This window comes from Cyprinodon variegatus, unplaced genomic scaffold (assembly GCF_000732505.1).
Source record: "Cyprinodon variegatus isolate N-32 unplaced genomic scaffold, C_variegatus-1.0 Scaffold124, whole genome shotgun sequence".
NCBI classification, from domain to species: domain Eukaryota; kingdom Metazoa; phylum Chordata; class Actinopteri; order Cyprinodontiformes; family Cyprinodontidae; genus Cyprinodon; species Cyprinodon variegatus.
Genome location: NW_015150577.1, coordinates 246,521 through 274,477, shown reverse-complemented (window position 1 = coordinate 274,477; position 27,957 = coordinate 246,521). Strand labels below are relative to the sequence as shown.

Sequence of the window (27,957 nt, the reverse complement as noted above, 5' to 3'; positions counted from 1 at the left end):
GTCCTCCTGTCAGGCAGAGATCAGTGGATGTTTTTCCTAAGGCTGGTAGAAAAGGTCCTGTTTTTCACTGACAAAGATTCAGATGGTAATTAACAAAGTTAATGAAACCGAAGCTCATGAAGTCATTTGTCATGCTCAGCAGCCATTCTACTCTGACAGAAAACACTACTTTATTCTAACTTAGCTATGTTAAGCTATTGAGGGAGGTGACAGGACTGTGCAGGTTTGGTGAATTTCCTCTCCCTATCTAACTCCCTCTTACTGCTACTAAATATGCATTTGGGTCTAGGAAATTAAGGGCATGGTGTATTTTAAAATGGTTTTCCTGCACCAGTTACTATTTATATTCAACCTTTCAAGCAGCTACCGTATTTTTTTTTAATTCTGAATGCAACAGATATAATTAAATTAGAACAAGGATATTTGGTTCATAATGTCTTTTAGTGCAGCATGTTTAACAAAAAACATTCTTTAGAAATGGAGCTTACCTTCAATCACAGCTAAGAAAAAAGAAGTGAAAAATCCACAGTATCTGCTCTTTAATGAATAAAGGCCTGAGTATCTTTGGATTTATGTGAGCCCCAGGCTAATGCTGTTGTGAGCCGGTCACAGTAAATCTGCTATTTCTGTTATGGTGTAAAATGTATTCCACTGTTAAATCACATACTGGGAACTTACTGACACAGAACCCTCACATATACACACAACCCAGTGTATCATTTCAACTTGCTTCTTGCACATTCATTACAGTTTATGAACTTGGACAGATTTTAGGCTTAGGAAATTGTGGATAGTCTGTTAAAAAGAATGACCTTGAAATAATTGCATAGCGAAAATTGTGGATTTGATTTAAATTTCCTTAATTTACCCACTGTAGGGCAAACAGGAACATTTCAATTCCATTCTATTGTGCCATGTTTAGTTAATAAAGGCTGCTAAAATGACTTATCAGTAGGCCTTTTCTTTTTTATTTCCAGTAGCACCCCTCCACAAGTAGAATCTGCCTTAAGGGGATCAGACATGCATTCTAGATAAGTGATTCTCAGCCAATTGCTAACATAGCCTGCTGAATTGCAGCTAGAACATGCAACTGATTTGCTACATACGACATTCATCTACTCACTCTTGCTGCAACATTAAACGACAAATACTGCTCTCAATGTGTTCCATAAGTCTGTTTTGCTGACAGCGCCACAAAGATGCAATGTGAGACAAGCTTTCATTGCGACAACAGCCTGACAGATAGATAAAGTAGAGAAAGATACAGCGATGAAATCTTTGTTAAGAAGAATGTACTGCTCACTGTGGAAAAGCCACAGAATGGCGGTTATAATTCAATTCACCTCACAGCAATAGGAAGGAACATCTGCCGTTTACAGAGTGTGGCAAAATTTTATTTGCACCACTGCCATGGACAAAAATGTCCTTATCTGTTTTCCTGATATTAAATGCCTCAGCTAGTGTTTGAAGGGTGGGCTATTTGCTTAAATCAGAGGTCACGGATTAGCGGGCTGCAGTCCAGATCTGGACCCTCCTGCTGGCTAATCTGGACCCAACCTAATTTAAAACACTTATAAATTACTGCATGGCCAACGACAGTGTCTAAATTCACTTGCGCCACTTCTCAGGTTAATATCGTAAAGCCTTCCGGAGCATCAAAATGAGCACCTTGATATGTGCTTGAGAATGGCTTTGTCGCTAATCAACCCCAGGTTTAAAACCTTGCAGGTCAGCGTAAAGCCCACTGCTCTCATTAAGCCATAAAAAAAGTTAAAAAAAAACGGTCAGTGCAGTTATTTTATGAAATATGTGAATCAGGAAATTGTCTATATACCAAACTGAACGATTGTTATTCTCTACTTCAAAAAACACTTTAGATTTTAAAATGGAAAATGCTTCTATTTTTTTCTACTTTTTTATTTAAAAATGAAATGTATAACATGGAGGCATAAAAACCTCATTTTATTTCAGTGATAAATTCTGTTCAAAGTAACAGATTATAATTAAAAATATCTTTGGACCTTTACTGGTTGATGATTTTCTATACTTGGACCCCACTGATTATTAATTAGTGACCCCTGGCTTAGATGATAGAAAGGACTGACATTGAGCTGTGAACTTATTAGAAACCTCAGATCAGACCTGCTTATTCTAGAGACTCAGGCAGAGAGTTGTATACAGTCCATGTAAAAATGTTATAAAAAACAACTATAAATGCTTATACCTTTTCACATTTTGATGCATTATAATAACAGTTCCTGTTTTTTGTTAGTTTTCTTGATTTAGTTCAACACACATCATTGCATATTATGAGTTGTAGGAAAAGGAATGATTATGCATTTACTAGTTTTGGACATCCTGAAAATAGAATATGTGCTTATTTTTCATTGTAAAGCCCTTCAAACTCCACAGCAGTGAATGGAGAGCATTTAAGAATAGTGAACTAAATTAAAGCCAGTTTTCTATTCCTGGCCATTTTAACACTTTAAAGGAAAGTCCGGTCAGCAAGGGATAATCAATTGATCATTATCTATACCTAAAACTAATAGGTTTGCAGTGATTTAATGAATTTAGTATTTATCAGTAAAAAAATGAAAATAATTTCTGTCACGATCACTGAGTCAGAGACCAGCCATTTTCGTCCAAATAGAGCAACGCCTCACTCCTGACATCTTCCAGGAGTGACGTAACGGTACGGTAAGCCGAGCGCCATTCTGCCTGCTTTACAAGCAAAATCAATGGGAGCTACTAGCCCCCCACCGCGATCAACAACAATCATTTAAGATTTCAAGAGGACTTCACCATTGCAATTCGTGAGAGCTATAGTTAAACGGACAATGTCCACGTGCATGGCAGTTGGATGTTTTAATACATCGGGTAGAAGTGAAAAGAAAAAATCGTTATTTCACCTTTCTGATTCATGGTCCACCACCGGTTTGTGGTTGGATTGCCAATTTGAAGAGGGAGGATTTGCTATCAAACTTCTGGCCAGAGAAAAAACACGTAATATGTAGCCAATATTTCGAGGAAGAATGTTTTTAAGATGTCTTGGATAATAGTGCATTGTGACAAACACCAGATACAGCACTGGGACTTGTTCAACAGCCGATACCGCACCGTGACTTCACAAACTGGTAGGTGGCAGTAGTGTTCTGTGACAAACATGGATGCCTCCAGTAAAGCACATTCAAATGAAAATTACTCTTAATTAAAGCACTTATCATGTATTGAACAGAATGTAATAATTTAACAGTTTTAGGTAATTTATTCCTGCTGTTTCTGTATGTGTAATGACGCTTTTATGGTGGAAGGTGAACCTCCATCCTAGTGTTACTTTTTTTGCAATATCTATAAGATTTGCCTCCTGGATCACCATGTATTTAACCTAAACAACTTTCTCATTACCAGCATTTCCATCTTTGCTCAAGCACAGCATCCCTGCAGCATGTCATTGCCCATGTTTCACCATGGGGATTGTGTGCTCCGGGTAATGAGCAGTCACCATTGATCTCATTTGACAAGCACACCCTCCATATATTAGCTCAATCTATTATATGACGAGTGGGACACCTCTATTTTTTCTGACTTTTTTCTTGCCTTGCCAAGATTTGTGGATTGCACAAATAGTAACTGAACCTGTGTTCACGAATACTCTAACAAACTTGAGGCCTTCACAGAACAACAATTAAATCACAAACTGTTTACAAACTCTTAAGCAGCTTTGACTAGAATATTATCTTAATGTCCCCACAAAATTTTCATCACCCCAATCAAAGATAAGAAACACAGAAAACCAACAATAATAAGGCACTGATTCTTAGACCTAACAAATAAAAAAGGAAAGAGTGGAGGTGAAAAATGTCGCAAGGAGACTGTAAGCAATAAGGTCTATATGAATCCACATAGCATGACTTTAATTGTCAGGTTGTTAAAAAAGAATATAGAGTAAGACCAGCTGTCACACAGCTACCGTTGGTGTTATGTACCGACTGATTACTATAACCTGAACCTGGTTAAATGATATATCCTGTATCCCCACATAAATGATCTCTTTTTACCACCAGCCCACACAATCAGGGTAAAAGGTTATATAAGGCATGTGGGATTTTGTTTGACACTTCCTGAAGTAAAGTTCCACTTATCTTGGAGCTTTGCCTAAGGTGGAGACGCCACTCGCCAGAGAAAATGGTGCATTGGAGAGACGGGAATAAAAAGAAACAGAGATGGATAAAAAAAGCGAAGGTACTCGATTGACAAAATAATTTAAAAAAGGGAAAATAATAGATATCTTAAAGATACTGTGTTCTGTTTTCTTTAACATTATAAGTGAGACCAAATAGGGTATTGAGCAACATGAGGCTTTTAGTTTTAATTTTACATAAAGGGGTAAACTGCTATTTGCTAATCTACTTGTTGTGATATTGTCAGGTCTCCACTTACTGTCCAACAACTATGCAGGGATCCTTCATGAGACTCAGTCACTTTGCACAATAAGTTGTATTTACGAAGAACTTTGCTTTTATTCTGCCTAAAATATTGCAAATGGCATTTGCCATCTGTGTTCTTCAGCTAAGTGTTTCAAACAGGATATTTCTTCGCAAATATAATGTTTGTTTTTTTTTTACAGAGAAATGAAAAACTGGTTCAAATGTATTGATAAGGCCTTACTTAAAGGTATAGTGGAGGATGTTCTTATTCTTGGTTGGATCATCAAAATAAGTGGTCCTCCTAACTGTCAATCATTCTGGTGATATGTTTACTTAAGGCTGTCCTACGTGCTCGTCCCCATTTTCACTTACTGGTGGTGAGTCTGACATAGTGGAAAACTTGCAAATCTTCTTTTGGAAAGTAAGCTTGTATGAGCGATGCAAACAGCAACTTTTAAACAGAGCGTGCATGAGGAGAAATGGGCTTGTGCATGCTCTCGCACGTGTTTAATAGGGAGCGGGTACAGGGTTGTGCATGTGCATGCTTTTTTTAAGTGGAGACAGTGGGTCTTTTCAAAGAGTTGCAGAAATCCTCCACTACACCTTTAAATAAGGTCAATACATATCGGCACACAGTTAGCAGTATGTACACGTAAATACAGCAAACATATTGAGTACAAAGTTGAAACTTTTTTTTTTTCTTCCAGAGAGTCATGTTTTCTATAGAGTAGTGAAAGCATGTACAGTATGTAAACAAAAACCTTATTAGCACAATAAGACATGGATGGAAAAAAAGCATTTACTAAACTTACCCCAACCTCCACATGATCTGACCCCTTGTCATCCTGCTTGTGAAGAATCTCAAAATAGTATCGCCTGGATGAGATCAGGCTAAAGGAAAAAAACAAAAAGATTAATTGTTAGATTGAAATCTGACTAGACTATATAACAATACCTTTTTTTAATCACAATAAAATACAAATGGATCAAGAAAAAGTTTAACAAGGCTTGCCACCCATCCCCGTACAGAGATTTACAGTCTCCGAATGCACCTTTTTTTTTATCTTTAACAATATATATTTTAATAACATAAAACGCATTTTATATTAATAATTTATTCTTATTAGATTTTTAATCTTTAATCAGTTGATAGAGATACATTTACACGGAAGTTTTGTTATACACACTTTTAAATGGATGCGACTTGCTCTTGTTACAGTTGAGCATAAACAATACCCTAACATTTGATATTTTGAAACAAATATAAAGGTCTTTATATTATTTATCTATGATCTTTATGGAATTGTATGATTTAAAAGCCCTAATAAAATATTTTATAGGGCCTTTAAATGTATAAAGCCAACAACTTCACTCTAAAACTCTAAAATGCTGGTAATCACCTCACAGAATGGAGGAAGATGTGATAAGAAAATGACTTTCTGCAAAGGGGAAGATGGTTAAAGATGAGAGTAAGCAGCAGCTTTATAAGCCTTGAATCCTTAATAAAAACACTCCTTTAGAGCCAGTAGGGAATAAAATCCATGCTCCAAATAAATCATAAATTTCCTCTCATGCAGTTTGCAGCTTTTTCTGTGAACATAATTTATAGGTTCACCATGTATGCCATTTCCCCATATCAATTTGACATGCACAAAAAAAGCAAACAATGGCTCATTTATATAAAAGCCCTTTTGATTTATTTGGACAGACTTTGACTATGGAATGAAAGATACTGCGCTGCTCCACACAACATTAACTTCAAAAACAGACAGAAACACAGTGATAACCCAAAAGCTTCACTTCTGTGAGTTTATCTATAAGCAGATCAAATGCTCCACCAGACAAAAAGACAGCAATTTAACAAGAAGAGAAATTATATTTCCTGTAAATATTTAGATTCTAACAGTCTTTTGAGCAATTAAATTTCATCTCTATGGCCTGATTCGAGGCACTATCATCTGTCTTCTTCTTGCTTTGATAAAAGTTAAAAGGATGGATCAAAATCAACATGTTTTACTGTGTAAAGCTGCATTTTTCCTTTTGTATGGTGGGCTAAGCTGAAAGCGTAGGACACAGGCCAATGTGGAGATAGTCATGTGTTGCCCCGGGCATAAACTCCTCTCTATCATCCTACTGACAAACGTTCTGTGGAGCCAATAAATCACTGTAGGTGCAGGAGAGCAGTGAAAGTATTCTATGAAGGTCAGACAGGAAATATCTCTCTGTATAGCTGTTGAAATTTCACTTAACTAACTTAAGTGTCATTATATGATCCTAGCTGCCCTACTTGCCCTTAATAGAAATATACACATAACACAATTATTAAACCTTAACTTCACTTAATCCATGCCTAAAAGATAAATAAATGATACTTTCCCCAAATCAAGTGAATTTACAAACAGAGCAGTATTAAAACTGGTAATTTGTTACATCTTTGATTGACTTATGCTGGTTTTGGAGTCTTACTTTATGTAACTGTTATCTCTTACTATATTCTATTGTGTTTCAGGAACATCACAAGCCTTTATTAGACTTTGGATTTGTTTGGAAATTATTAGCATTTTCTTCTTTGCAGTATGAATGGTCCTTGGTTTTTATTCTGGCCCATTTCACAAAGCAGGTTTAACAAAAACTCAAATCCTCAACTCTGAATTGATCTAGCCTAGCCCTCTGGTGCATAGTGGTCACTGTAGTGGACAGCTACTACAAAGTAAATATCTCTTTAATTCTATGGTTTCTATAGTGAAACCTTACCGCCCAGCAAACACATATAGGCTCCCCATTGTAAGACCCTTCCTAAGTACACTTCAGGAGACATTCAAGGCAGCAGCAGATCCTGAGGAATTTCAGTCACTTCAGTAAGCTATGAGTGTCATTGGTTTCCTTATTCGGTTCTTAACTTAGTGCCTTTATAATGTAAAAAATTAAACAAAACATATTGAAATATTTTTCAAAGCATAAAATGAATCAATGGTCTGCATTTTTTACAACAGAATACTAGATCATTATTTTTTTTTTTATAAATTCATAATATTTTATATTGAGTTCTCATATGCGCATAGTCCACTCCAGTGGACATATCTGTAACTTCATGAAACAACAATATTTTTGGGAAAAAAAAGTTAAACATTTTTTTTCATGTCCTAAGAATAAGAAAAAACCCTGAGAAAAAAATCTTGATCAAGACTTTCATAATTCATGCATCAGAGGGCTAGGGTTGGAAATAAAAAAAAAATTGGTCGCAGACCAAAAAAGGGAACTCTGATCCATCTAAAAATCTGCGTCTTAGCTTGGGAGTGATATTTGATGCAATTCACCTATAGTAGAAAAGACAAACAGATCATCTGGTGAAAGAATGAGAGGAACTGAGCAAACAGGACTATATGTTTCTAATTTTTTTAAAATGGGTAGTTAAGTTAACTTTAACAGCAAACACCAACTCTGTTAAGCTAATGAGACTTTTTATTAATATTGAAGCTTTAAATGTTTTCTTAAATTACATATATATTAAAACTGAAATTGTAAGTGAAGTTTAAAATGTGATGATCACTACAATTTAAATGATTGCTGGCCTCCATGAGCTTGTGGTGCAACAATAGAGGACTTTAAATATGGTGGAAATATTCTCATATATAAGTATGACAAAGGAAAAATGTATGACTTATTTAATCATATTTATTTAATAACTACCGTAATTAAATTGTAGCGGCTTGTTGGATAGTGTTGGCTTAGAGGTTAGAGCACTACACTTGTGCTCTGAGAAGGTTGCAAGTACTTGGTTTGAGCCCCACAGCCTGCACTCTGGGTCCGTGAACATGACCTTTAACCCCACACTGCTCATCGGGCACCGCACAATGGCAGCCCATTGCTCCCCAAGGGGATGGATTAAATGCAGAGGTAAATTTCTCCATTGTGAGATCAATAAAGTTCAATAAAAATCTTAGATTTTTTTTCTACTGCTTGCTTTCTCTCTTGGTAGGCTTTGGCCTTACTTGCACTCAATCAAGAATATGCAGATCTTCTTTGGAGTTAGTCCAAAAAAAGTAAAAAAAAAAAAAACAAAACAAAAAAACACTGGACTTTGATTTCCAAGTTTGAAGACTTTTGCTTCCCATCCAGGAAGCATTTTCAATTCAAAATGTCAGAATTAGCGTTGAGTTCCAAGCTTTATAGAGTAGCCAAAAAAAGCCTTGCTCTGGAGTTATGCTTGAAGCCATATATTTTCATATTTTCATTGTCTTTCCATTTCCATTTCCATTTACAACAAAATAAACCAGCATAACTTCTATATAATCATAGTAGAAAACGGTTTGCCTGGTCTCTTTTAATAACACCTAAACAGAATGACACTTGTCCGTAAATAACCCCATCCCCTTCCAACATAATCAAAGCACTAAAGGAAATGCATCCCCTGGTGGAGATAAACACAGAAAATTAAGGTAAATGGCTCCTACATAGAGTAAGTAAATGAAAGCAGAAGTGCCATGTGTTATATTGTCAGTTTTGCTAAACATTGTTTGTTTTACTTGCAAGACAGTGAGAAAAAGAAAGAGTCTTTTTGTGTGTGTGCTGGATAGTTAGATGGACGCTGATTCTGGATAAAGGGGATAAATAGATTGGCTGAAAAAAGGATGAAGGTGATAAATAGTGATTTAATTGCTTTCTTTGGAAAATGAAAACCAAATTAAAGCAAATTGGCTCTAAGATGTGAATTTGTATAGAATTTAAAGTATAAAAGGGGTTTAAAAACCTAAAAATGTAAGTGAAGGACAATCAAGTGATGGAAGAGAAGAAGGCAGCTATTAGTATGTAGCTCAAAGGATGAGGAAAGGGCACAAAACAAGAGTCTAATTGCTTGGCTAATTAGAGTCTTTGTTTCCAGTCTCGTCTCACTGTGTGCTGAACAGATAGAGATAGACAAAGGAATCTGACTAGGATGAATAACATAAGAAGGTTCTGTGAGAGCCAAGCAATATACCACAGAATATTGTTACAGCAGGAAGCCTACTTCAGCTGGGCAGACTTTTATTTGGCATGAACTATGGAGAAAACATTTCTTATCTCTTGTTGATATATAAACTCTTTTACAAGCACAAAAAAACAACTACTGAAGCAAAAAAAAAATGTCAGACAGATCAACAGTCAGAAAGGCTTGGTCTTAAAATCTAGTTTGAGTAGTTTTTTTTTGCCTCTTATTACTTTTGCTTTTATCGACTCATACTGATGTACTTCTTTCTATCTTTCCACTGATGGTTACAAAAGTCCACATTCCACTCCCTTATCCCCAGTGTCACCATGTCCCTCTCTCAATCCCTTTTTCTATCTCTTGCCTGATTTCTTTATCTCCAATGCCCACAGGTGGCCTTTGAATAAAAGCTTGTTCTCAGCGAAAACGCTTCCCTCTACTACATTAATGATACTAGAGTCTGGAGCTGCCCTGAGGAGGACAAAAAGCTTTTTTCCCCTTCACACTCTTCTTCCCCTTTTTTCCTCCATTTCCCAAGCATTTCTCTAATCCATCAGAGAGAGATCCCACCACTCTTCCCTGCAGCCTCAACAAATTCGCATTCTTCCATTTCCTCCGTTCCATCATCTCCTGCTCTCTCCCACTGTTCCTCTGTGTCATATCGTCCACTTCTCTTCTGGTCTTGGCACACAGTAAACCTTTTCTGATTACATCCAATACCCTTATATGTAAGCATATCATATTTGGTGGGAGTGTTGACCTCATGGTTAGAGCAGTATGCTTGTGCTCTGGGAAGGTTGCAAGTACCCGGTTCGATCCTCTGAGTCCCTGAGCAAAACCCTTAACCCCACACTGTTCCCCTGGCGCTGCACAATGGCAGTCCACTGCTCCCCAAAGGGCTGGGTTAAATGTAGAGAGTGAATTTCGTTGCTTTGTACTTGACAATGTAATGACAATTAAGTTGAATTCTATTCTATTCATGTTCCAGCATCACTGGTTATTGTAATAAAAAAAAAATGCAACCTTATTTTCTGACATAATAATGTGACTTGAACCAAACAGTTTGTTCTTAAAATTCTGGACTTGGCCAATACTAACAGTCTTGAAAACGGAGAAACTCTTCTTATCAATATAACACCAAACTGTGAGGCTTCATAATTACACATTTTGCCATGTTGAAACAACAAATGTTTGGGTATTACATTTGATATCTAAGATATAAAACAAAATAATAATAAATTATATAATATTATTCATATAATAAATAATAACAGGAAGAACAATGGTTATTATATCTTACTCATACTGCAAAAAAAAAAAAAAATTGTAGTATAGGGTAGAATTAGTTTTTATTCATCCCCTCATAAAACACCTTATTAGTACGGGTATTAGTATGGGATCTGAAGGCTTGATAAATCAATTGGCTAGTTAGTTGATAGGGTCTGAAATTGAAGAACAGCAGCAGCCTAAAAATAATACACAAAATAAAATAGGAACACACATCACAAGGACAAAGAAAGACACCACACAGAAACATAGAGGGAAAAAATGATCAGGAAAGCAGCAAAGAGGCCTTTTCTAACTCAGGAGGAGCTGCAGAGACACAGCTATTGTGGGGTCTGTTTACCAGACAGCAGGTAGTTGTGCCCTCCACTAAAATCAAGGCAAGTGGAAAGACAAAAAGCTGTCCACAAGTGCAGTTTGTAGTTTAACAAAAACACGTGAGGGACATAGAAAAATGTTAGAAGACACTCTGGTTAGATGTGGCAACATTTAAAAGGCTATATAGGCTATAAAACAGCTTTTTACTTTCATATAGAAAATAATGGTTTATTTGAGGGGTTTCCAATTCAAGCTTCTTTGCTGCAACTTTCTGACGCCTTTTTGTTTCAACACCCTAAATGTCTCAAACAGGACCTCTGCAGAACCTGATGATATACTGAATAACTCCTCATCATATTATAAAGATAACTCACCATTGGGTCAAGCTGAATTTTAGCTTTTGTAAAAAAAAAAGTATCCACCAGATTTAGCTTAAAGGAACAATGTTTACATTTACAATATTTAATAGTACCGGTACTCACATTTAAATGTGTTTGGATTAAAACACAAAAAATATAATTAGAAGGTACTATTTGTGTGGACATAGGTAATCAGATTAAAATGGCCTACTGGGAAAAAAAAAAAAAAATGTAAACATACCGGTAAAAATATTCTGATATTTTCCAGCTCGAGCATCTAGCCCCTTAAAGCAGAAATACCTCGCGTTGACAGCGGGTGCACATGACAGGTCAGCTTGCTTCATTCAGAGTAACTTGATCCTGACAAGTGTTTACATGCATGTTGACCGGAATGTCAATCAGCATAAACAATCCCTCTGAGTCAGATTACAATTTCACTCCAATCCTACCCGAATTTCATAAAAATAGCATGGATACATGATACATTTTTACTCCGATCAAGTGTTTTTTTTTTTTATTTCTTATGCCCATGTAACTATGTGTGGTAAATGAAGGAGGCAGAAGCTTAATAATAAATCAATAAATGCCACTTAGATCTCAGTAAGGCAAGTGAATGCAAGTCTGTCTGCATATTCATTTCAGCAACTTAACAATTCAAAGAGATTTAATTATAAAAGACAGTAAAGGGGTAAAATACATGAAGAAACAAAGAGTAACAGACAATTTAAAACAATATGAATAAAATAAGTACAGGAGTAAAAAAAAAAGTTTCCGGCTGTGCCCCAAACGCAGGAATAAAAAAGGATTTTTAAATCAACATTTAGTACATCTATGTACAAAAATATCCTTGTCTTGTCACCTACTGCTAACTGGAATCAAGGCAGGAATTTGAAAAGGCCTGTCTTTTAGGAGTATGTCAAAATGTTATTGTAGGTCTGATAGTTTAATATTAAGGTCGCTGTTCTGCTGAAAGTGGAAGCTTTGCCTTTGTCACAATTAGTTTTCTTCTATAATTGCATTCTATTAAGTTCGATCCATTTTCCCATCAAATCCAATCAGCTTCTCTGACTCCAATAGAAACAGAATCCCATAGTATGATATAGTATAGTGTTATCCAAACATGACTGTATTGAATTTGTAATAAGTCATTAAGATTGAACCCTGGGTGCCTTTAAATAAAGATTATATATATATATTTTTATTTTTACTGCCGTACTTATAGTTTCAGACAGAAACAGTGTGGGAGAAGATAGAAGCCTGATTACTGTCTGACCTGTTTATGTCCGCTTGATTGTAACAGTTATAAATGTCACACTGTCACTTTTGGAAAGAGACAATCTGGCATTTCTACATGATTTTTACCCACATGCTGCTAATGCAAGAAATCTATGGAGTCTATGCAATCTATCGGAGCATCCGTTAAGTGCAATTTGATTTGTTTGCTCTTATAAGATTTATTTAGAAAAAACATTGCATAATCGCTCATATTTGCCATCTGTAATTTGACTGCATGAGTTTTTAAATGCTGATTTTCTCTTATTACAGACCAATAAGAATTTCCTGGATAAGTACTTAAACCCCTTCAACAAGGCTTATATCAATTTTGAAGATGCTCACAACATAATTTCTGCTCTCTGCCACACTAACCAGACCCCCTGTCGTCATTACTGTGTCTAATTGCGTTTGGCTTCAACCAGCTCTGCGTTGCAGTTTGGTTGCACTCAGGAATTACTGCCAATCAGATGTCTGCTGTGAAATCACGGTTTTTCACAGCTCCAAATATGTGCATTTAAACCTCAAAGGCATTGCGATTAGACACGAACCACAAGACACTCAAAGACAGAGGAAGACACACACACACAAAAAAACCCAGAGACACACTCAAGGATTTGGATCCTTGCAGGGTTCCATCACTCAAACAGATGGTGGACTGAAAGCCTCGGGGACGACAACAGGACACTGGAGTCATTGCAGCTTTCTGGCAATCCTCCTCACCTACTAAAAAAATACTGTATTCTAAGATCTTCCAAGTATCTTATATGAGAGGAAGTAAACCCTTAGAATTGTACTCAGACTGAAACCAAATCAAGGAGAAGTATGCACACAGAAACAAACACACGCACAATACATTGGATCCAATCAGATAGCACAGGTGCGGAGAGCAGGTGCAGTATCCGTCTCCATGCTAAATCTGGACGCCTATGATGTCAGCTGGAAAAGCTCTATCCTCTCCTTTTGCTTCTCGCCAGCTATAATAGCTAGGAGTGTTTAAGTGATTCAATTATAGATATACAGATCCTACAGTGAACTAACTGGACATTCACCTCAAGGCTTCCCTCAATGCTGCTCGGAAAGGAGGAACAGTAATAACTAGGAGAAGGACAAATAACTATTCTCCATGTGTCTACAAATGAAAGGAGGGGCTTGCATCACATTTTCTAAGCTGTAACGAATTGGATGTGAACATCCTTTTCTGAGACATTTTAAGTAGCTTATATAATAAATCTTCTTGCTAATTGCTGGATAACAACCTTGTTGAAGTGATGTTTGATTCTGTATTAAAATGTTCAGAGAGAGCCAGAGGGAGTTTAAAGCCACTCACAAGGTACATAAACATTTAAACACAATTTTACTGATTTCTGAACTCTAGAATGGGTGCACTACTTTAACATAATGTAAATAAACATGGGCATATAGGCTCTTTTAAACACACAACAATGACATTAATACTGTTGATTTTAGCTGCATCAATCTTAATCTTAGCAGTCTTTAAAGTAATCACACTTTTTTGCAGCCACAATAAGGCTATGGTATACAGATATACTGTAGTTGTTGAACATATCTTAATGTTCGGACATCCCTTGGTGTCCCCCAGGTGCCAAAACTCTTCTATTATGCTTATAATATTTCTAAAGTATCTAACACCTTGAAAGATTTTTTTTCTTTTGTATATCATATTTTATTAGGAAGGAGAAATACCCAAGTAAATGGGGAACTGATGGGGAAAATATTGAACAAATCTGTAAGGATATATATCTTAGGATTAATAATATGTGATTAAATTAGTCTGAAACTTGAATTACAAAACACAATGTCTTGAAGTATGCATTTCCTAAACTTGTTCTGAACCCAAAGTTAATCATCATTCACTATCAGTCACCCATCTTTTTATATTTGCATTACCGTGTGGTGCTGTCTAATTAATAATAATTAATGTGCACAAATGTGAACAATCCGAATCCTTCATAATATGAAGTGCATTTAACCAAATATCACAAATAACCATCAAAATTCAATACAGAGATGTAGATTGAAATTTAAAGTTAAACTAGATTTGAAATACCATTTGATGCTGTGTACAAAACATTGCTTCTAAATATATATAGACCTATATATGTTTTTTTCTTTCTTTTTTTGTATACTATTTCCCATACTTGTATAGTTTCTGTGGCTTAAATATAGAAACTTTGGCACATATTTGTTTTCAACATAATTGAAAGAAGTATAGCATATTTTAGTTTGCTATAGGTTTGAGTCTAAGTGAATAATAATATCTACTCTGACCAAACATCTGTATTCTTAGAGAGAAAATTTAGAACTGGAATAAAATTTTGGAGCAACTGTTTGCTCCATCAGATCCCACACTTCCATCAAAAGAGGTTTAGGTATGGATAATGTTGGCTATTGTTAGTCTTTTAATGAGCCTACAGCTCCGCACAATTCAAATTGTTTGGAGAATGCCTGAAACGGTCTGGAAATACACATATGTAATTAAAATCTACCAGTTTTAGCAAAGCATGTCAACAAAAGAACATTTATCATCTGTATTTTTTAACTTTCAACCTGAGTGGAGCACAATAGTTATCCTGAATTGAGTTTCATCAAAAATACTTTTTCAGTAACAACTTTAATATTATTATTTCAACTGCTTCAGCTGTTGTGTTTTATCTAAAACTGGTGTAAGCTGCTTTAAAAGTTCTAAGACACATCACATCAAGCACAGCCCTGGACCAGCTCAGTATGCAGCTCAGAGCACTTGAGTTTGTATAACTTAAGCAAATGTCAATCACCTGAGGTTGTCTACAAAGCCAGAGGCGCTGTTAGCTGTTTCAAAAAGAGGAGATACGGTTGATGGAGGTTATCTGGGTTCCTCACCTGACAACATTACTGTCACTCATCAGGTTGTTGTGACAGCACCTAGCAGCCAGTGCCAAGCTATCGCGTCACAGATATGAGCACAGGCGGTGACAAAACCCAGCACTTTGAGAGTGATACATTTTTTAAAAGTCATTCCCGGATGGTCTATTGGTTTAAAGAGCTTTTCAGTGGCTCACTTTGACTCAGCTCAGTGCATTTCCTTCAAAACTTTAGTTTAAATGAATATTTACAGCTAAAACTAAAGAATTAACATTTGATTATCCAATTAAATTACCTTTTTGAAAAATCTATTCCTAATTTTATTGATAATTTCATAAAAAAAGTAAAGGTTTTGTCTGATGTACACAGTCAGTTACAGTGCATCATATAACTGGTTAGGAAAAAAAGCTTGTCTCTTTCTGTTTGAATCTATTTTCAGTTCAGTTCAAACCAAGAACTTCCTACTATACTGGGATCCCCTCTGGGAAGGGAAGGCTGCCTCCCCCAGGAGCGAGCTGGTAAAATTGATATCTTTTTTCCCTTTGTAGTAGAAGAAAAAGAATGGTGCTACATAAGTATAGAATAAAAAGGGAACACTTCAAATGTTTAGGGTACTGGATGTAGCTGCTCTTTTAAGTATGATTAATATTAAAAAAGTCAAATGATTTTCTTTTTGTTTACTAATTATTTAATACACCCTTTATCAGATTACAATGATACACTAAAAGCAGGGGATAAAATGTTCCCAATAAATCCCAACACACAATATAAAACTGCAAATTCCTATCATTTGTCAGTTTTAATGATGGAAATCTAGATTCAGAACACAGGCAGCGCCATTACCCCCTCCACAGACACAGACTCTAATAGTGTGAGTCATTACCTCCAGGTGTTGACAGCCAGGTGGTGGATGGCCACCAGATCTCACTAACATGTGTACCCGACCGAATTTCCTGTGTGTTCCATCTATTAAAACAGCCACCTCAGTAGAAACTTCACACCTCTCAACAATGATAAAACTAACATGGGAAAAAAAGCGAACTTTAGTTTGTGCTCATTATTTCACACCATGTGTAGGAGCTACATGACAGCCCAACCAGACAGGATTAAACAGACTAAGTCCAATGACTCCACTTCTGCCATATTATTCTTTATCTTCAAATATCTGGTCAAGAAGTAATTAAATGCTGATGTTATAAATTGATGACTTCATGCTGATTTGTTTGATTGATTTATTGTCTTTATTGATCTCACAGTGAAGAAATTTACTCGTCAGCTCAAATAGTCAAAGGAGAAGAAGAATGTGCCAAAGGAAGAAAAAGGTGTATGGGGTAAATACCGTATATACAGTGCGTCCACATATGACCACTTTTTTTATTTTATCAGGGTTATATCCAATGTGTTTACATCGGTATTTATGTATATAGTTACTGCGCTTTGTGTCAAATATAAAGAAACAGGGAATTGCACAGGGTATCAAATACTAATTGCACATTATACATTGTAATGTCTGGTTGCAGCAGGGATGAATGACCTGCTGTAGCGCTCCTTTTTACAAACAGGATGTAAAAGTCTTTTACTAAAGGAGCTGCTTAGCTCCTCTACAGATTTGTGTGATTATTTATGTCTTGGTTTAGTCTCAGTTATAGTTTTCGCTTTGTTTTTCTGTTCAGCCATTCTCTCCATTTATTGGACCCAATAAATCTCCCTTTGGGATAAAATTATTTTGATTTGAATTTTTAACCTTTTGATTTGCTGCACTCTGTCTACCCATCTGCGATATGTTCACATGGACCCCTGAGCAATGCTATTTTTTCTTTTTTTAACCACACCAGATAATGATTAGGAAAATGATTTGATTAAACTGAGCCTTCTATTTTTTAGTTTTCATTTGCCTTGAGAGGACCTGTGTGAATCAGCTCTATATAAGTAAACTGAATTGAATTGATTCAGCCCTACAGCAATCATCAGCACAGCTTACCAAAGTCCACAAGTATTTGGTGTGTGAGGCCAATTAATTAACTTGTTTAAATAACAGCAGTCCTAAGTGTAAAAAGGGAAACTATAAAATCCTGAAACCTGTGGTTTCCTTCGTTCTCTTATTCTATTTTGCACTATTACATATCTGAAGGTTAAGTATCTGCACCTCCATAAATTTTACTATTTCCTTTATTACATCCAGGTAGGGCCCAGCATGATAATAACTATGCACACTGTTTTAAATTGTAGCTTCATATAAAGCTTTGTGGAGAACAGACCTGGGTAGTCTGTAAATAGGCTCAAATGGCCCTAAACCTATTCTCTAGTAGCAAATTACACAAGAGTCTCATGTAGATGAGGGATTGCTGCACCCCTGTGACCAATAATTCTCACAATGGTTTCCTACCACAAAATAGCTTGTAATATTCGAGAAAGACCAATATCATTACAGGTTGGGCAATTGCTTCCTCATATATCAGATTTACAAATTTCTAAAATTACCAGGTGATAAAATGTGAGTGATGACTTATTATTCCTGCTGTGAGCTGCCTGAAATGTATTTTTCTCTGATGACATCTTCCTTTGTTCTGCCCCTATTATTTGCTGATTTTAATTATATCCCATTTAGATTAAAACAGACTCTTTTCTCTGGTAATCAACAAGGTCATTTGTCATTATAGGCGCCTACCTTCACAAAACAAAGCCAAGGGATGTTCCAGAGTGCAATGTAGAGAGTGCAATGAATATTTCAAAACAATCTCAAATGCCTATTTATCGAACATAACATCATGTAAAGAGACATATACTTGGTAATATTTAAAGTCATCAATACGAACCTTCCAATATTCCCATACACAGTTAAATTAAACTTGTCTTTTCTTATTAACGTTCATGCAATCTCAGATACACTTTCAACAAAGCCAAGTGAAAGAGCAGCTATGGCTAAATAATACAGAATAAAATAGACTTCAAAAATGTAATTAAACAAAAAAATAATTGTTACTTTCTTTTAGGGTTTTGTTTTTACAATCATTTTGCAAAAAGTAAAAATGAAAAAAAGTACTTGAATAATTTCTTTAAAGCTGAATTGGTACTTTTACTTGAGTAAAAACAGGATAAGGAGTAGTGCTTGTATTACAAAGTACAATTTTTGGTTTCTCTACCCACCTAAAAGTATAATCAGTTAAATGAAACATACTACCGGCAAGGACAAAAATTATTACCTTTAGTTCATATGCACATAGATTATTCATGTAAATGTCATTTACCACAGGTATTTGAGCTAAATTCTTTTGAGTAAACTGCTCCAGTTGTCTCAGGTTTAAAGGGTGTCTTTTCCAGGTAGAGAGTTTCAACTCTTTCCTGTAGGGTTTAGATTAGGGCTCATAAGAGGCCACAACAGAAAAGTGCAATACTTTGTGGCCATTCTGGATAGTTTTAAATTTAGCTGTGTTCTTTAGGTCACATTTGGCCTTCCAAATGCTTGGCTTGCTGACACTTGGTAGCCCATTTTTCTCCAGAAATGTCTTGATAGTCTTAAGATTTCATTGTTCCCTGAACACATTCAAGACAAATTGTGCCAAATGGAGCAAAGTAAGCCCAGAACAGAAAGCATTATTTCATGTTCCGCTGTAAGGACATTTGTGAATTTTCTCTAATCCGATCTTAGTCTTGGTTGATCTGAAGTTAAAATTATCTCTGTTTACATGGAAACTAAATAAAATTATTTGATGATGACTTGTTTATACATGTACAAAGTGTTCGATCAGATTAAACAATTTGAGTGCGCACAGATCTGTCTAGTTTTTTTAAAATGCTTTAGCAGTTGAAGAAGAAGCTGCCTGCTTTGTAAACAAACCCATACCGCTCATCCGTAACTTTAGCTACTCATTGTTCCTGCCCTGCATATTTCTTTGGATGTTCAGTCGTGTTGATGTGTTTTTTTTCCCCCAATATGGCCCTTTGTCCCTTCTTGCTTTTGCTAGTGGTGGTCACTTTAGTGAAGGACTCAGCAGTACCTTATGCTAAAGCTCCCTTTCCTAGAGGGTAGGATGGTATATTCATCCACACATTACATTTAGATGCACCTCCTCAACTAAGGAGGACCAGCAGCCAGTGATTGGAGGTTTGTAAAAAGAAAAACGTTAGGCTGATGTTGCACACATGCGCAGAAGGGATGATTTTACTCCAAAGATTTGCATGGGTATGTACATGGACACCAATCGGCATGGCGAGGGGAAAACAACCACCTCTCTCAACCGGAATGAAATTTCTTTCCGATCAGACGGAACCGGATACGAATGTTCAGTCTGACATGTTTATATGACACTTTTTTGATCTGATCAGTCCTTCCATCCGACTAAACATAGCTACTGATGTTATTTGGCCTTGGCGTTCAGCTTTTACTGGTTTGAAGGTTGTTCTAAGTACCATTCATATAATCATTCTGATCAATTTCCTTGTACTGTGACTTCTAGTGAGGACTCTGCACAATCTCTCTCATTCTGTTCATTTTGTATGTTTTTTTTTCTGCTATTAACCACAACAGCAGGGTAGAAAGGGTTTTTCTTACTTTGCCCCGCTCTATAACCTTTATATTTTTCAGCAACATTAGCTTAAAAAAACTTTACACATAAACAGAGGGGTGCAGGAGGGTGCACTGTTTTTTTTTTTTTCTTACTTCACATGTTTGCAGACTTTAAAACTCCAAGCAATATGGCCGGGTGAACCTAAATGCAGATTATTATTATTATTATTATTATTATTATTATTATCCTACTGTACCACAATTAAAGCCATGCCTTTTAAATTCCCTTTTCATTCATTTATTTTCGGTACATTTGATGTAATATTACTCTTTTAAGTTTAAAGCACCTTAATGGCTGTTGAGGGTTTTTCTTTCATTAATAATTTTGTCCGTTTATTGATGGATTTCTACTACTATTTCAGATGAATGCATTGATTTGTCTGCATGCCACCAGTTGTCACAGAAGCCCTTTAATCATAACATCAGTTTGGCACCTCAACGTGTGGGACAGTGGGCCTTGAGGACCAGAACCATATAAGAGTCCCTTTTTTGGCAAGTGAACATTAAATGATACAGTTGTCTTCCTGTTTAGTTTTTTGCAAAGCCTCCTTTTAAATGTGCCATCTTCAATTTATTCTAAAGACTTTACACAGAGACTGAACAATTGAAAAAACAGAAACTACCTCAAGTTGAGAGCAGAACAACCCTTTTCATGTCCCTGTCATATTATGTCTTCATGCTTGGTTGCTCTGTTGTCTTACTATGTGAAGAGTGCAATAAAGCTGTAAGTGAGCTCAAATTATTAACAGTATAAAAAAGTCTCCTGTCTATGCTTATTCCTTTAGAGAAAAGAAAATATCCAATAAAGTAAAGCAATTTAAGCAGTGCCTTGTTTTTTTTTTTATATGAATACAAATATATGATAAAAACAATGCAGAAACAAACATCTAATCACGTCACCTTAGAAGGAAATAGCTGATTGATGTATTTTGTGCAGCGTACAGAAGAAAAAAAGAGCTCAGCATTGAGTTTCATTAAGCAAGAATAATTTGCCACAAAATGATTCAGTTTGTTTTATGAGCCCATATTTCATATTCCAACTTCACCCTCTGTTCAAGGAAAACAATATTCATTATTTTAACAGGCAGTCATGTTAAATGACAACTTTTACTTTTGCCTTAAGTAAAGGTGATCAGAGGAAATATGATTTTTTCATTTTTTTCTCAATTTAGCAATGAACCCTCAACTGTTAATTTCAGTCATATGAACTCAGAACTTATGGAAGCCGAGAGCGGTCATACGCTATTTCTTTTTTGCCTTCTCAAGATAATGACATAACTATCTAATTATCACGGTTAAACCATTGATTGTTTTCTCGAGATAACAACATAATTATCTCGTCATCACAGGCAAACAGTTATTGATTTCTTGAGATAACAAGATGATTAATCTGTATGAGTAATGAATGAGGCTGGCCAACAGCCCTGGATTCCCAGTCTATCCGTACCCGTATTTGTGTGCAAATAATCAGTTTTTAGTTTCCTTTTTCTTTTCACTCATTGTCAAGTCGTGCTGCATAATTGGATTGCATGGAATACAGTAGAAACAAATCTGACTGTTTTTTTTTTTTTTATAAAAAACTTTAAACTTGACTAATTTTTTTAGTTAATGCATCTTATACCTGTTACAGGCGTTATACTGGGGCTGTTCAGAAAACACCCAGCGCCAAGGCGCCGGAGGTATAGGTCTAATTGTTTGAGAAACAGAAGTGTAGGCAAATCATCAAACCAACAATGTTGTCTTGTTACCTTAAAGTTAAACACAGGATTATTTACAGATTTGCACATGGGCCATGATTTATCCTTATAAATCCATACGGCCGTTGTGGTATTGAAGGATGTAATAGCTTTTAACACACTCCAATCATCTCATTGTCACGAGAAAACGGCTTCATTATCTTTAGATAATGAGAAAATTAACTTATTTTCTTGAGCAAACCGCAGTGAAAAAGTATCGGAAGTACTAGACCGCTCTCGGCATCTGTAAGAACTAATACTTCAGGAATAGTAAAAAGTTAAATAGAGAAAAAAAAACATTCTTAAGTCCACATACTATCATGGTCTTGGTTCTGTTGTGCTTTACTTTGCTCCTTGTTTTCTAGTTTTATTGGTTTAATTCCTATTTTGTTGTAGTTTCTAGATGTTTGTTCTCAGGTTTTTCTGTTGTTTTCCTCTGTTGCCCTCTTGTGTGTGTTCCTTTCCCCTTGGCTCCCTGATTTTCTCCTTTCACACCTGCTCCTTGTCAGCTCGTTAGCCCTGCCTTTGTCTCAGTCAGCTACATATATTCTCCCTCTGCTGTCACTCTTTGTTGCAATGGAAAAAAGATCTAGAAATAAGTAAAAATGTCTTAAATTAAGTGTATTTACCCTTAATTTGAGTGGGTTAATGAGATGATTTGCCAATGGACTGAGTATGTTTACTCTTAAAATAAGATATTTAGACAAAATGCACTTAAAATAAGACAATGCAATTGTGTTTTCTTACTTAAAATGTAAATTGTCTTGTTCCATTGACAAAATGTCTCTTTTACCTACTTAGTCCAAGAACAAATGCACTTATTTTGAGAAAAAAATACTTATCTAGATTTTGATTTTTTCCAGTGTGGTTCCTTGTCTTTGCTGTCTTCCCATGCTGTTGTCTACCTACCTCGTCTCTCCCTGGCTCCTCGTCTTTGGTTTTCCCAGATGTCTCCATAGTTCTGGTTTGCCTTTCATTATTAGTTGGATTTTTGGATTCCTGCCTTTGTTTACTGTTTTTGCCCCATTAAACTCCAAGAAATCTCCTCAGCCTCTCTGCCTCTACATTTGGGTCCTCAAAACCACAACCAAACCTTGACACATACGATCTGCAGTGGGAAAACAAAGCAGCCCCAAACCATTACTGCTCTAGAGGAGATTTGCTTGGAGGAATGGGTCAAAACACCACCTAGGGTTTTCAACCTGGTAAATGCATACAGAAATCATTTGATAGGTAGCATAACCTCTTGCAGTTGTGCTACCAAGTATTGAGTTCAAGTTGACAAAATATTTTCGTTTATAACTTATGAATAAATTCTTCATGATAAATTCTCTGTTCTCTATACGACCTCTGTCATATTTCTACCTAGGAAAACTTTCACAACCATTGACTGACTAAATACATTTTTGTCCCACTGCACTTATTAACTTGCTTAGAATTAACTTCAGGGGAACTGGAACTCATATCATTTTCTACAGACACTTTCTAGGGGCACATATATCTTAATAAATTCCTCTTTGGGAATTATGCACATATTCTCCTTTGATGGTTGAAAAATCCATGGTTTACTTTAATTACCTTCTGCTTGAGTCTGATTCCATTCTTTCCTCAGCTATGTTTGAAAGAGCTGTGAACCATATATGTTTTAATAAGAATTTTATTTTAAAGTAATACTTACTATAAACAACACAAAGAGCAGTAAAATCCTGATCCTTATAATACAAAAGTGAGAGGAAAGAGTACAAGAGTATAGAACTGCAATGCCTAAGTCCTGGGGATAATTTCACATTGTCAAAATATCAGTATCTAATATTGTTGTGTCAGCGACTTCCAACTTTTATGTAAAATAACGATGACAGTGGGAAATAGCAGAAGAGTAGCAATTGGATTATTGGATGTATTTCAAGTTCAACCACAGCACATATTGAGAAGAAATTGCTGAATCTAAATTGAACAAGATAGGTTAAGACTGTACAGGTATGTTCTCATCTTTCATTTACAGCAAGCAAACTGTTACAGCCAGTGATGTGCAACGAGGTTGATGATTAGTGAGGCACTAAATTCTTTGGAGCTTGAAAGGAAGCCTATATTTGACCTTTACCTTAATTGAAACATTTAGTAGTCTACAACAGCTTTTTATTAAGCTTTAATCTCTTCCAGGGTCAAGGTAGCAAGAAAAACAACATAATTTACAAAGTACAGAGTGGACTTTAATTATTTTAATTTTTTTATAGTTTATGTAAGCCAGTGCTAAGCTTTCTCAATAATCTTCAAAGTACTATTTTTAAAGTACTAATTTTTGCTTTTTCAAACATTTTGGACTACTTGCTAAAGGGTTTGAAGTTATAAACTATCTGGTGCATTAAAGTACATGTACACAGAAGAGGCCTGATTTCCAGTGTTTAGTGGACACTTGAACCATCCATTTACTCATATGGGGGCAGTAAAAGCCTTCAGAGGGAACATGCTTGACTTGGCTGTAAAGTAAGCAACAGACAGATTATCTATCATACAGAGAGCTAGAGAGACTCTACAAAGCTCTTCTAGGAGATGCACCAGTGCAGAACTGTATTCATACACACTTTTGGTCTCTGTGCTGGAAAGAAATAAATGTGCTATTAGGACAGGTGGGAGTTGTCACAGGTACTTACTGCACAGATTTGGAGGACTGGGACCTGAACTTGGTGAACTCGCCTGGAGCAGTCCACTCTGTACCCAGCTGCAACAAACAATAGAAGAATCACAGGTCAGAATGCGATGGGTAAAGAAGGGAGGAAGGACCAAGCTTGGTTTCAAAATCTCATAAAAAAAATGTTAGAGTAGGCTGCAGTTTACAGTTTTAAAGAACCATTTAAGAATATAGTGAGGAAAAAAAAATCTCTTTTGAAGAGATATTTTTATCTTTTAAGCTAGCAACTCTTTGACTTTAAAAAGTGCACAACTGAGACATTTTCCTTGGAACCTTAAAGATGAATATCATATCATACAGTAATTAATTCTTATTTGCAACTGAGCGATAAGTCCGAGACCAAACTAGAGGTTTTTCACTTGTTATTTCAAGCTGAAGTGAACTTGAACTGCTTCACTCGCTCTATTCACAAAGGAAGAATTTTAAAATATCCCTTTTTTTCTTGAGCAATTTCTCAACAGCTGCATACTCTAAAACATGATGAATTTATACCTTCAGCATTGCAAAATACAGAGTTTTTTCTTATTTAAAATCGATTTCCACTTCCATTGAATTCAAACAGACTGTTGACCCGATCACAAAAAATGTAGGTATTGAGAGGAAAAGTAACTCTTTATGGGTAAATGTTAATCTCAGCGTTTAAAAACAGAGAGGTGCAAATACACAGCTAGTTAGATGGACCAAAGTTTTGGCTGATTTTAGTAAATAATAATAATAAAAAAATTAAATATTGATGTTTAAAAGTTTCACGACTTTAATTAATTGTATTTGCAGGTAATTAATGCGGATAAAAAGACCTTATTAACACAGTTCTGGTTTTCTCAACCTTACAACATTAGTGTTGATGTACATAATTATTTGGGGGCAGCTAATGAATTAGGGACTTCTTTAACAGCTGTGACTTGTCAACCAATCCAGAGGAGTTTAGGTTTGTGTGCAGTAATACCGATGTTGTTCACCTGAGAATACTGCAATAAATGTAACTGTCTGGTACAAGCATATAATTCAGTTATTTGTAGAAGTTTAATAAATCATATAAAATCCAAATTTTGATTAAAAAATTAAAAATGCAGGCTTTTAGTTACAATAATTAAAAGTTCTTCTTAAAATGAGGTAAGAGGTTTTTCCCTAATGAGAAAATCTGTATCAGCTCCCTTGCTGGTCTGGAGGAGGACTAATCCTACTGCCCACGGGTTCCAGCATGGGATTTTCCGTTTTGTTATGTGCCAGTAGGAGCTGTCAGATTAGGTGCTACATGTCAGCTTACGTGGTAAAAACCACATTTCAAGGAGAATGAATGGAATTTGTGTCTAAAACTGTCATGGCGCAGGAGCTGGAAACTAAAGAACAGATCACACACTTTCTGCAAAGATGAGAAAGTGACTCACTCCAACCCCTTAAACTCACCATCCAAAACCAATTTGTGGTTCAAATTGTTGCGGTTTTACCTTATCTTTGAAAAGGCATGTCGCTATGTTCTTCAAAAGCTCGTATCCGCCTTTTGAAAAATGCCATAGCATAGCACCAATTTCAAAATGCTATTATAAAACAGCATAGCTGCAATATCAATGTTGGAGCCGCTTTGAATTAACATCTGAGAACTTAGAGCAGCATTGTGAGACTCTGATTGCTCCTTCACTTTTGATAGCAATGCAAAACTTTCAAATGTCTGGGAAAACACAATATGACCCAAATTGTCAAGGAGAGTTAATTAGCAGAAAACCTCTGAAGTGAGCATGCATATAAAAACTAATGGCTATAAAGAGTGAGAAAATGAGGAAGCGGGATTCCCTGCCAATACTGACTCTAAGAAGCGTGCTCATCAGAGCAGCTGGGACTCCCTTTATTGCCCTGGAGTCAAATCAGTGCCCATTCGTTTCCTCAACAAGCCAACACAACTAATTAGGGCCCCTGCTGCTGCTGATCCATAATGGAAGAATACAGCTAGATCACAGTGGGCATGCTTTCAATTGTTTGTGCTGGACACACTCCTAGGTCTGAATCTGGTCAGAAGACAGTGTGGTGGGCAGTGGGGACAGACCACTGCAGTCTTTCAGACTGCAAATAGCTGCTTATCCTCAAGCTGAGCCCTACTGAGAATTAACACAGAAAAAAAAAAAACAGAGTGACTCACACCTACAACTTGCTGGCAGTCATATAATGGCACGTTTCAGGGAGTTTTGCTGGCATGAGAATAGAGTTACCGTGGAAAAAAACAGGCATCAATGCCTGTCCAAACCTAACTGGGCCCCTAGCGGCTCTTAAAGCCTCAGAGACTCAGACACAGCTGGTTGGAGAGAAGAAGGCAGATAAAATATGTTAGTGTGATTTTGTTCTAAAGCCTGCAGCATGTTGCTGCTTTGGTAAATTCTAACACCATCAGCAATCATAAATATTTCTTCCTTAACACAAACAACAGGATGTCTAAAATATTGTAAGAGAATTACACAACTGGACGGAAAAAAAAGGATGTAAGTGATGTTTTTGATTTATTCATTAATAAATCAAATAATAATAATTAATTAAAAGGGCTACAATTATAGAAAAAATACAGTCAAAACACTATTGCAATATTTTTATATGGATTTGATGTATTAAACCATATCATCATAAATGATTTTGTTTTTTATAATCATTGCTTTAACTAAGCATTTTTTATTTATGTCAAAAATCTATTTAATTACATTTATGCCACTGCAATGTACTTTTCACTGTTTTTTTCCCATTCACACTATGTTTTATTGTTTTTTTCCATGTACAGCAATTTGAATTGTCTTTAAACAGAAATGGGCTATAAATATAAACAAGCATTGCCACGTGTGTTAAATTTTACCTACTTTACATTTCAGACAGAATAATAAATCAGTTTTATTGACCTAATAATAGATTAGCTAATTCTTGTAAAGATAAGATAGACCCACCCAACACTTTATAAAACTCACTTATGCCATTTGGACAACACTTTGTATTCTCATATTTATTTCAAAAAGTAAAAGGGATATTTTAGAACCCTCATTTGACAACCTGTCCATATTTTGACAATCTGTCTATTAATGTTAGTACTGTATCATTTCTTTCCTGTTGTATCCTGTTGTATCCTGTTCTTTCCTGAGGATTTAGGTCTATGGACTGACAGAGCCATTGAAGAAAGCCGATTTCATCTCTGGTTAACCGTGCCTTTGCTGATTTGATGGTCTGTTTATCCTTCTTAAGGACCCAGTAACGTATTTTACAAGATATTCTATCAAAATGCTGATAAAAACATTAGAGTTTAAAGTGTTCAAACTACTAGTAACAACCCTTTAAGGTGTTGTTTTGAAGAGAAACAGGCCTACAGCATTACATATCCCTTTCAATACATATTAGATCAGATGCTTTTAGGAATTATTCCTCCTTTGTCTTACTATAGCCACATCTGGGGTATTTCTAATAAAAGCGATTTAGAGATTTCTGTTACAGTATGTGACGTTCAAC

The 27,957-nt window shown here is 35.8% G+C and overlaps 1 protein-coding gene across 1 annotated transcript in view; it reads right to left on the bottom strand.

Moving 5' to 3' along the window:
* The window catches only part of b4galnt4 (beta-1,4-N-acetyl-galactosaminyl transferase 4), a 212,030-nt gene that overhangs the window by 29,293 nt on the left and 154,780 nt on the right, over positions 1–27,957 (bottom strand). Inside the window, exons 7-8 of the mRNA XM_015375728.1 lie at positions 24,446–24,513; positions 5,240–5,318 (exon numbers count right to left, since the gene is read on the bottom strand). Of these exons, the coding sequence (XP_015231214.1) occupies positions 5,240–5,318; positions 24,446–24,513 (147 nt within the window). The remainder of the gene's footprint in view (positions 1–5,239; positions 5,319–24,445; positions 24,514–27,957) is intronic.